The 12,186-nt window shown below is 34.7% G+C and overlaps 1 protein-coding gene across 14 annotated transcripts in view; it reads right to left on the minus strand.

Annotated features, from left to right (window-relative positions):
• The window catches only part of Stk31 (serine/threonine kinase 31), a 100,761-nt gene that overhangs the window by 23,910 nt on the left and 64,665 nt on the right, over window positions 1-12,186 (minus strand). For 6 of the 14 annotated variants that reach the window (XM_087206652.1, XM_087206656.1, XM_087206658.1 and 3 more), the window contains 2 exons: window positions 9,367-9,435; window positions 1,386-1,772 (listed from right to left, as the gene is read on the minus strand). In XM_087206652.1, the coding sequence (XP_087062778.1) occupies window positions 1,530-1,772; window positions 9,367-9,435 (312 nt within the window). In that variant the 3' untranslated portion in view covers window positions 1,386-1,529. Of the gene's footprint in view, window positions 1-1,385; window positions 1,773-2,545; window positions 2,623-3,979; window positions 4,017-9,366; window positions 9,436-12,186 lie in introns of those variants that run through there. The other 8 variants (XM_087206665.1, XM_087206654.1, XM_087206657.1 and 5 more) reach the window with 4 other exon arrangements.

Below are 12,186 nucleotides of genomic sequence, written 5' to 3' on the forward strand. Positions count from 1 at the left end.
GCCTCGTGAGCACAAGGTCCCGAGTTCAATCCCCGGAACAGAAAAAAAGAAGACATACAAACACCCAACACACACATGAAAAGATGTTTATCACCACTAATCATAAGGGAAATGCAAATCAAAATGAGATTACCCCACTCTGAAAAGATTAAAGATCACATGTGCCCAAAGGAAGCCCCTGTATACTATTAGAGGTAATGTAAGTTACTACAGCCTTATGACACACACTGTGGAGTTGCCTAAAGGAAATTAAAACCAGAACTACCATAAATCCCATTCTTGGATATATATCCAAATGAAATGAAATCAGTATATTGAACAAACATCTGCACTGCCATGTTATATGCAGCACTATTCACAACAGCCAAGAAATGGCAACAACCTGAGTGTCCATCAAATGACAGATGAATAAGGAAACCATCATTACTTATATATCCACAATGAAATGCTATTCAGCCATTAAAAAAAAACAATGAAATCCTGCCAACTGCATCAACATGGATGGAACTGGTGGTCACTATGCAAAGCCAGGCACAGACAAACAAGTACTGCATGATTTCACTCATATGTGCATTCAGGAAACACAGGCCACATAGAAGCTGAGTGTAGAATGGTCATTATCAGGGGCCAGGAAGAGTGAAGGGGGTGGGGGTAAGGAGTGGGGATAGTGATGGGGAAAGGTTCATCAATGGGTCCTAAGTTAAAGTTAGGAGCAAGAAGTTCTGGGATGCTATTTCCCAGAAAGGTGTAAACAGGTAACAATAATGTACTGTACATCTCAAAAAGCTAGAAGAAAGGACTTTGACCATTTCTAACTTAAAAGTATACAAATATTTGAGAGGATAAGTATGTTTAACCTGATTTAAACATTACCCGATGTATACATATACAGAAACATTATTTCACTAATACACTATTTATGTTTTTGTTATCAGTAAAAATTTAATTTTTTAAAGTTATTAAGATTTAATTAAGGTATTACTTTCTCCAGAAAGCTTTCCCTGAAACTACTCAACAGGATGAGTACTTTTCCTATATAATCCCATGAAGTCCAGTGCTACCATTGTATATTCCATACTGTATTATACAGATCTGCCTAAATATCTTAATTATTCAACAAGTGAGACTTTCATAAGTGCAGGCAGCATGTTTTATCTCTGTATTTCCAGAACAGCAGAGTAAATGCCAACTGTCACTTACTGAACAAAATTACCTTCATCATCAGCCAGTCAATATACCGAAAATCTGTATGACTTTTGTCTAGCAATCTAATAATCTTTCCTATTTCAAGTTATCAGTCTACTTATTCAATTTCAGTAAGTACAGACAGAAAATCCTCCCCTTAATAACTGCAAATTAAGAAAAATTGCAAAGCATACAAATAATTTTTAGGCATGACAAACACCTTTTATTTTTCACAATGTGAACACCAAAGGCACTATCCAATTAGCTCCAGAACATTTCCAGATCTTTGATCTATTAAACTGAAAGTTTTTTACAGGAACACCTGCAACAATAGAATATTAACATCAATCAATGTTAGCTTCACTATTTCTTGGTTTTTCTTTATATGTATCCAAGTTCTCCATCTTTAATTCATCTTCCTTTTTATATTGACTATATTCAATCTCTTTTTCTGGGTTTGGAATGGATTTCACCTTCGGTAGCAAGAAACATTCAGCATTTGAAACTTGCTCAGCAGTCAATGAACTTCTAAAATACATCAAACTACAGAGGAGGGATCTGACATTATCATCCTGCAAGGAAAAAGACTTTTTTTAAAAATAAAAAATTGAAACAAAAGGACAATCCTGTAATGAAGACTAAAACCTTTTTTCACTGATAGAAGCTAAAATCAAATTTTTCTATTTAAATTTTTTAAGATTCCCACCAAATTCAACCTATGTTTCATTGGAAAGGGTTATCTCCAGTAATAAAACAACAAAATTGAATTACACTGAAAAAAAGGTAAAAGAAAAAAGAATCACTGCTCAAGTCTCAAAAACAGTGAAATTCTGACATTTCATGATTTCCCCTTTTCCTTCTTTTATAAGGTACTAGGGTCAAGAATTTCGTACTATGAAAATCTCACACTCAAATTTCCCTGCCCAGAAGTGTAACTTTCTTCACCTTGTCAATTGTTTTTGGTCACAGTTTTGAAGTGATTATCTCTGGAAACTTTCTACCTCCACTACCACTATCATCATCATTGTGGGAGCCAGAATTTATCCTTTGCCAAGATTTCAAGTAACATTCTTTGTATTATCAAATGTAAACAACCCCAAGATGTTATTTTTCCATTAATTCCACCTCCCAAGGCACCTTAGTATGTCTTGTATTTACCCTTTGTGATTATTTCAATCAGAGCACATTATTACACTGAAAAAAAAAAAAAAACCTGTTCCTCAAAAACAAAAAAGTATATCTGGAACAAATTAAAAGTCTTACATTATTCTTAGACAAAAATGACTCTCATCACAAATGTGTTGGATTTCCCTAAGTTAATTTACAAAGTTTACAGGACTCCAATGAAAATACACTCAACTCTTCCTCCTTGAAACTAGGTCAGTTGACTGTAAAGGTCTTGAAGGCAAATAAGCAGGAATAGCCACAAAATCTCTGCTAAAATAGAAACAGAGAAGGAACTAGCTTTACCAAGTATTTTTTTTCTGATATTTTTGTGAATAAAACTATTTCTAACAAATTCACTTTCTTGTTGTTCATTACAAATTTATAAGAATACAATTAATTTTTGTATATTGATCTTACAACCTCCTTAATTCGTTCTAATAGCTCAGGACAAGGAATGATATCTACTCTCACCACTTCTATGCAACACTGCACAGAGATTCTAGCCATTTAGGCAAGAAAAGTAAAAATAAAATTCCAGATTGAAAAGGAGAAAGTAAAACTATCTCTCTTTACAAATGACATGGAAATATACACTAAAAACTTATGAGAATAAATTTAACAAAAGAAATTCAAAACACGTACTCTGAAAACCACAAATATTACTGAAGGAAATTATGTATGTAAGTAAGTGGAAAAGTATCTCATGTTAGGTGGCAACACTCCCCAAACTGATCCATAGATTGAAAACAATTCTTTTCAGAATCTTGTGTGTGTTTGGGGTAGAGGTAAGAGTTCTTGGGACAGAACTCAGGACCTCATATATGCTAGGCATGCACTCTAGTGCTGAACTACATCCCCAGCCCTTTTTAAAATTTGTATTTTGGTAAATAATCTCAGTAAGTTACCCAGGCTGGCCTCAAACTTAGCCTCCTATCTCACCCTCAAGTAGCTAGGATTACAGGCATGTACCACCATATCCAGCCTTATCAGAATCTTAATTGACTTCACTGTAGAAAGTGACCAGCTAATTCTGAAATTCACATGGAATTTCCAAGGATTTAGGACAAACAATCCTGAAAACCCTGAAAAAAACAATAAAGCAGAAGAATACAAATTTCTCCATTTCAAAACTGACTACAAAGTAATAGTAATCAAAATAATATGATAGTGACAAAATAGCAGATATAGACAGTTGGTCCTTGACTTATGATGGCTCAACTTAAAATTTACTTTACAATGGTAGAAAAATGATATGCCTTCAATAGAAACCATACTTCATATGTTTAATTTTTATCTTTTCCCAGATTAGAAATGTGCTCTGTCATGATGCTGAACAGCTACACTAAGCCACAGCTCCCAGTCAACCACATGTCCATGAAGGTAACCAAGCAATGGTCTACTGTTTTCTGTGTTGTTAAGCTATGACATTCAGTAGGTTAGGTGTATAAATGCTATTATGGCTTGTATCTAGATGTCCCCCCAAAGCCTCATGTGCTCGTAGGTGGGGCTTTTCGGAGCTGGCTGGATCTAGGATTAATACTAATGGGATTAAAGATGTGTGGTTCTAAATTAGTCTACTGATTAGAATTAGTAATTATTTCTAGGTGTAGATAAGGAGAAGGCTCACCTTGAGTATGAGTGGCACCACCCAAAAGGCTTATAACCTGGATAGGATGAAGGAAAAGGGAGGTTTGCACCGCTGCCGCTCCCTTCTCTACCATGGACCTTTCTCCTCTGCCATGCCCTGCTGCCATGCCACCCTGCCTTCGAACTAGCTGACTATGGGCTGAAACCTCTACAAACTGTGAGCAAAATAAACCTTTTCTCCTTTAACTTGTGGGTGTTGGGTATTTGTCTCAGCAATGAACAAAGTAAGACAAATGCATTTTCAACTTACCATATTTTCAAGTTATGATGGGCTTATCAAGATGTAACCCCATCAAAAGTTAAAAGCCATCTGTAGACCAATGGAATAGAATTCAGAGTATAGAGGTAAACTCATATATCCATGGTCAACTGATTTCAACAAGGATGCCAACACAATTCAGTGAAAAAGAGTAGTCTCTTCAACAGATGGTGCTGGTATAGCTGGGTAGCTGGTTCTAGCAGAAAAATGAAGCTAGACCCTTATTTCAACTCAAATAGATTAAAAAGCTAGATATAAGAGTTAAAATTATAAAACTCTAAGAAAAAATATAGAGGTAAATATCTAACATATTTTTGTTTTGAGAAAGGCTCCAGGCTGTTCTGGAACTATGTATCCCAGCTAGCCTTCAACTCATAATCCTGCCTTGGTCTCCCAAGTGCTGGGATTACAGGCTTCTACTAATGCATCCCACTTTGTGACTTCAGATTTGGCAAAAGACTTTTAGATATGATACCAAAAGCACATGCAACAAAGAAAAACTGGCTTAATGAAAATTAGAAACTTTTATGCTTCAAAGGACACTTAAAAAGAAAATTAAACAGCACCCACAGAATGGGGGAAAATATTTGCAAACTATATATCTATCTAATCAGGAACTTGTATCAAAATATGTAAGCAAATTATACAACTCAACAATAGAAATACAACCCAATTTAAAAAGAGAAAAAGGATCCAAATAGGGATTTCTCCAAGAAAGACATACGAGTGGCATATAAGCACAGGAAAATATGGTCAGCATCATTAATTACCAGAGAAGTATAAATCAATACTATAATGTGATAATAATTCACACTCACTAAGATAGCTACAATCAAAAGTCTGATAAGTGTTGATGAGGAAAAACTGTAACCCTAAGTGTAAAATAGTGTAACTGCTTTGGAAGATAGTTCATCAGTTCCTTAAACAAACAGTTGTACTATGACCCAAGAGTTCTACTCCTGGGTATATATATCCAAGAGAAATTAAAACATTTGTCCACTCAAAAATCTGTATACAAGTGTTTATAGTTAGCATTATTCATAATATCCAAAAGGCAGAAAGAACCTTAGTTACTTTTCTCATTGCTGAGACCAAACACCTGACACCCAAAGTTAAAGGAGAAAAGTTTATTTTAGCTTACAGTTTGTAGAGGTTTCAGTTGTGCTCACTTCGGCAGCACATATACTAAAATTGTAGAGGTTTCAGTCCACAGTCGGCTGGCTCCAAGGCAGGGTGGCATGGCAAAGGGGCATCGCAAAGGAGAAACAGGCCATGGCATAGGCAGGCAGGAGGCAGCAACAGGAAGTAGTGAGTCTACCTATCCCTTTTATCCCATCCAGGCTACAAGCCTTTTGGATGGTACCACCCACACCCAGAGTGGGGCATTTGTCTTCAGTAAATCTATTCAGACATACCCAGAAGAATGCTAATTCCAATCAGCAGATTAATTTAGTACCACACACCCTTAATCCCAGTATCACACGAACTAGATCCAGCCAGCTCTGGAAAAACCCCACCTATGAGCACATGAGGCTTTGGGGGAGTATCTAGATACAAGCTATAACAGAACCAAATGTCCATCAACAGATAAATGGAACTGGTTTTAAATCTATTTGATGGAATGTTACTTGGCCATAAGAAGGAATAAAGTATTAATTCTAGAATTCGAATGAATCTTGAAAACATTGTGCTAAATGAAAGCACCTAGTTCACATTAATTATATGATTCCATTCATATGAACGTCCACAGTAGGGAAATCTGTGAACACAAAAAATGTCCAGTGGTTAATTAGAGATAGAGTAGGGAAATGGAGATACTGGGAGAGGATAATTAAAAAGTATATGGAGGTTTCTTTTTTTTTTTTTGGTACCCAGGATAGAACTCAGGACCTTGCTCTTAAGAGGCAGGCGCGGTGCCACTAAGCTAAATCCCCAGCCCTGGTTTCTTTTTGAGTTGAAAATGTCCTACAATTGTGATGGCTGCACATATCTATGAATATGCAAAAACATTAACGAGTTGTATACCCTAAATGGATGAACTGATAGGTAGATTCTTAATAAAACTGTTTTAAAGTTATTAAAAATCATCATTGAATGACATGCCATATTTCATTGAATTTAAGACCCATTAAAATACTAAGGAAATCAAAATACTGCCAAACTACAAACTATGATTAAAAGTCTCCAATTATACATTTCAATTCTAGAAATATTAAATTGTTAAAAATAATTCATAATAAAAGTCTATTTTGAGTAAAATAATAATAAAGTCTTAAATAAAAGGAAAAGTATTTTTCCAATGACAAAAGAAAGTATATCATTAACATAGCAATTCTCTTTCAAACTAACCTATGAACTCAACATGATTCCAACTGTCAACTATTTTCAGAGAACTAAACAAGTTGGTGCCAAAATTCATATGGAAGAATAAAGTCCCAGTATCATGCAAGATGACATTACAAGGAAAATACAAGGGAAGAAAGCCAAAGCCTTCCATTACAGATATAGTATCAACAAAAGTACAATACTGGTATATGTTCAAAAACAAGTTAGTAGAATAGAAGAGTCCAAAATAGATTAATATGTGCAAACATGGCACAAGATAGAGGGGAATTATTAATCCAGGAAAAGCTGACAGACTATTCAATGAACAGTACTGGACTACCTATCTATCCATATGTAAAAATATAAAATTACATCCTCACTTCATATTATACACAAAAATGAATTTGAGTCTCTTCCCTGACTTACAAATCACATAAAAATTCCAAAATTTTTTTTTTTTTGGAACCGGGGATCAAACTTGGGTCCTTGCACTTGCGCAGCAGGCGGCGAAACCACTGAGCTAAATCCCCGGCCCCAAAACTTTTTTTAAATGTAATGAAAGATAATAATCTACTTTTTTAAAAATGATGCATAGACTTTTCTGAAGAGATCATTAAGAAGCTAGCAATAACACTGGTGTTTCTGGGGAATGAAACTGGGTAGCTAAGGGACAGGCAGATTACTTATTATAATATGTACTTCCTTTTGTAACTTTTGAGTTATGCATGACACATATATGAAGAAACTGATCTTAAAATAAACAATAAGTTATACAATAGTGAAATGGGTTGCCCTGAACTTAGAAGTAGTTTTGCAGAGGCTGAGGCCATCTGTTGTAGATATTACTAAAGGAATTTTGCTGGAAGATAGAGATGATAAATTAACTCTTTCAAGGGCCTGATCTCTAGAATTCACATTCTTCTCCGATTGTGGTATGACATTTGTAATGTCCAGACTACAACCCTGGCTTTGTTTGATAACTAAATATGATCACAAAATGCAAATGCAATCAAAGGCAATCCCATTCCTAGCATTAATGGTTACTTCATATCTTAGAATCAAATAGTACATGAGCCAAGGATTCTTACACAGTAATTTGATGTCCATGAGTACCTAACACAAGGACTTTGTATTTATTCATCCTCATTTACACACAGTGAGCAGAGTACTAAGCACATGGGTGGCAGATTATACTTTATGGTAGACAAAGTCACTGTCGCAAATGATTACAACCTCCTGGTATTCATGACCTTATGTAATCTCCTTACCTTGAGAATAGCCTGCACCTCAAGAATTGTTATCAAACGAAGACAATAGAGTAAAAGTGATAAAATACCACTTCTGTGATTTGGATCTGAAAAACTTTAACTTCTGTCCAGCAAATACACTCTCTTTTGCCTTCTCTGTTTATACACTTTCATGAAATAAGCTGCCATGATGAAAACATGGCAAAGCAAGAGCAACTTATGGCCAACAACTAGAATAGAACTGAGGCCATTCTCCCAACAACAAACTTAAGGAAACTGAATCTTGTGAATGATGCTGGGTAACATCTTTGCCCAGTCATGCTTTAAGTAACTATAGCCCAGATAACAACCTGATTGCAGCCTGTGAAAGATCCTGAAAGCAGAGGACTAAATAAGCTTTACCAAGATTCCTGACTTACAAAATGGTAGGATAGTGTGTTTTAAGTGACTATATTTTAGAATAACTTGATAGAAGGTAATTTTTCTATCAAATCTAAAAATACAAAGGTTCTAGGTATTCACTTTGGGTGAAGTGTAACCTCTGATGTAATATTACTTAATAGCAAGAAATATTAGCCATATTCAACACTAAACTTTTATTAACCTTGTTATCTCATTATCCAGGAGTAGCTGGGAAGTATAATACATACATTCATAATCTCTCAAAAATAGTCTCAAATACATTTTACTACTACCCAGGAAGTGTAGCAAGGCTCCAACACATTATTTCTAAAGTGTTAAAAAAATTCATGAGATATTAGAAGTTATTATAAGACAAAGTATTTTTGTGGTCCAAAATACACGAGTATGATCATAAAATTATATGTATTCCTTCACTGTAGTTCAAACTATCAAAATACCATGGGAACTTTTAGAACCAGACAATTATATTATCATTTAACTTTCAGATAATCTAGTCATAGTGGGTTGCCCCTTTATATGAAGAAATAAAAATTAACTTTCTCCAAATTACTTTCCTCATAGTCTATTTATAGATCTTGGTTGTTTATTTGTTCATTTTTTTTTTTTTTTTTTGGTACTGGGGATCGAACTCAGGACCTTGCGCTTCCAAGGCAGGCTTCAGAACCACTGAGCTAAATCCCCGGCCCCCCATATTTCTAAATTATTAATTTTATTTTCATTTCTAGAATCCTTGTAATCTAGCACCTAATCTAACCCATGGGACAGAAAAGTACTCAAAATATTTTGGCTGAAAACACATGAATGACAAAACTATCTCAAAAACACACATGAATTACAGAGAAAAAAAACATAGGTACTTATTGGAACATATATAAACAATATTTTTCCTAATTTTCACTTGATGATTTATATAATCTATGTGACAAATATATAACAGTAATATTAAATTATCTAACACTGGTGTAAGTCATGCACTTGAATTTTTTGCAGTACTCCTTTACTACAAATGCTACTTCAGATTCTTATAAAAATTAGGGAAAACTCTTAGTCAAATACTTAAGTTTACATTATTATACATGTTTCACACCAGTAAATGACAAAAAGTTCACATACCAAATGAAACTGATCCACTTTGGGGATTCCATCTTCATTTGTCTCAAATTCCTGATTTTGAACAAAAAGCTGTAACACAAGGGAAAAAAATGAAAGACTCTCCATGTATCAAAGGATTAGTAAGTACTAATCCTATAGAAGAGTCAAATCTGGAACTCTTTAAATTCTGGTGAATAGAGAGGAGCTCATTTTAAAAAGCACATTAACTCGGGCCAGGGATTTAGCTCAGTGGCATGGCGCATGCCTCGAAAATGCAATGTCCCTGAGTTCAATCCCCAGTAACAAAAAAAAAGCACATTAACTACTGCAGAACAAAAACACTCTGATAATACCTACCCATTTATTACAAGCAACCATATGGTTCCTGAGGCTCCTAAAATATCAATCATAGGAGATACACACTATAAACACTTTAAAAAACTATTAAATATGGAGAATTGGTTACATATACACAGATACTGAGTCCCATGTATTCATCAACCAGCCATAACAATCATCAATAATCATTTTTGTCCTATGCACAAACCCATATATATTATCTTTGAGGAAAAACTTATGCATCTCATAATTTCATCTGTAAATATTTTAGTATATATCTCTAAAAGGTACATATATTTTTGACATAACCACAATATTTTACTTTTTTACAATTTACTAAACCATATTCAAATGTTAGAAGCACTGTAATTACTACAAATCTGGAAATGCCATAAAATACAACCAAAGGAAAATTTTGAAAGGTCAAAAGAGGAAGTCAAACTGTTTATGAAGACCCCAAGAATAGAAGAACAAAATAGCAACAGGTTATCTTATACCCCACCACCAAAAGCAAGAGTTATGCAGGCTTGGTGTTTTTCAACCCCCCAAGCTAGCAACAGAAAGCAGCATAGGCAAGTTCATTCTTTCCTGAATTTAACAGGAATGCCACCAACACTAACAAGTAAGCCTGAGAGAAACAGTAAGGGTGTTCACTTGAAAACTCAAGGGCAGAGGCACTAATAGAGGAAATCATGCCACAAGAGGCTGGTCCTGTAAGTACACTCTAACCTCTATAAGCAGAACGATCCCACTAAAACAAGTGGCCAAGGAAGTATTCTCCATCTGCCACAGAAGGGAGTAGAAGGAGTATCTGCTACAACAGGCACCCAGCTCAAAAAGCTTTATCCATAAACCAAAGACTCCATTCCCATATTTAGAAGCACCAGGCAGCTCAGCCTTGGAAAGTTATTTTCCTTCCTCAAACACAAGAAGCAACACGCAATAAGCCACACAGATTAAAATATAACTGAAAAAGCTATCAAAATGAGATGGCCATTAAAACTGTGTTTAGAAAGTAATTTAGGACTTCTATATTAAATCGAAATGACATAACTAACTGCTAAAATAAAAAGTTCAACAGTGCAAGGTCCTGAGTTCGATCCCTGGTTCAAAAAAAAAAAGTTCAACAGGATCCATAATCCATTAAAATAGTAGCCAAATGTCCAGGATACACGACATTAAAATTAAAATCACGACATTCAAATAACCAAGAAAAACCACAACTACAGTGAGAAACTGAAATCAACAGCAGAATGAAGCATATGTTGTAATTATCTTACAAGAACTTGAAAACAATCATCATAAAAATGTCTTAATAATTGTAATTTTTCTAGAGTAAATGAAAAAATGGAATAGCCCAGTAAAGAAAGAGAAGTTATTTTTTTTAAATAATCAAAATTTTAAAACTGGATGGAAGGCCGGGGATTTAGCTGAGTGGTTCTGCCACGTGCCTCACAAGCACAAGAACCCGAGTTCGATCCCCCATACCAAAAAAAGAAAAACTGGATGGATACTCAGAAAATGGAAAGATATTTCCTTTTCTCAGATAGGCAGAACCAATATTGGCAAAAAAGGCATACTTCCAAAATTGATACACAGATTTAATGCAATCTCACACAAAATACCAATAGAATTCCTCACAAAACTAGAGAAAACAATCCTAAAAATCCTATGAACCAGAAGAGATCCAGGATAACACAAGCAAACCTGAGTAACAACAGCAAAGCAGGAGGTACAACAATCCTGGACTTAAGCTATACTACAAAGATACAATGATTATAAAAACAGCACAATACGGCACAAAAAAGACATGTAGATCAGTAAAACAGAATACAAGATGTAGGAAAGAATCCTAAGAATATTCACCCATCTGATGTTTGACAAATGGAAGAAAAACCTAACACTGGAGAAAACATAGGCTCTTTAACAAATGGTTCTGGGAATACTTGCTATCCACATGCAGAAAGTAAATCTAGACCCATATTTTTCATTATAAACTAAAACTAAATCAAAATGGATCAAAGATATAAATATTAAAACATAAGCAATCTGCTAGAAAATAAAGTAACAATTTGAAGACATGGGCACAAGTAAGGACTTTTTAAACAGAACTTCAACTACACAAGAAATAACATCAAGAATCAACAAATGAGATTAGATTACATTAAAAATCTTCTGCAGAGCAAAGGAAACAACTAAGAGTTAAGAGATAAGCTACAAAATGGGGGAAAAAATTTGCCAGCTACTCCTCAAAGGACTAATATCTAGAACATATAAAGAACTCAAAAAAATTAGACCCCCCCCAAAAAAAATAAAAGGCCCAGTCAACAAATGGTCAACCAAAATGAATAGACACTTCTCAGAAGAAGTACAAATGGCCAATATATACATTAAAAAAATGTTCAACATTGTTGGCACTAGAGAAATGCAAATTAAAACAACACTGAGATTCCACCTTACTCCAGAGAGAATGGCCACCACCAAGAAATCAAATAATAAATT

Source organism: Heterocephalus glaber, unplaced genomic scaffold (genome assembly GCF_053883595.1).
Source record: "Heterocephalus glaber isolate CG9 unplaced genomic scaffold, H.glaber_assembly_v1.0 deba00000676, whole genome shotgun sequence".
Classification (NCBI taxonomy): domain Eukaryota; kingdom Metazoa; phylum Chordata; class Mammalia; order Rodentia; family Bathyergidae; genus Heterocephalus; species Heterocephalus glaber.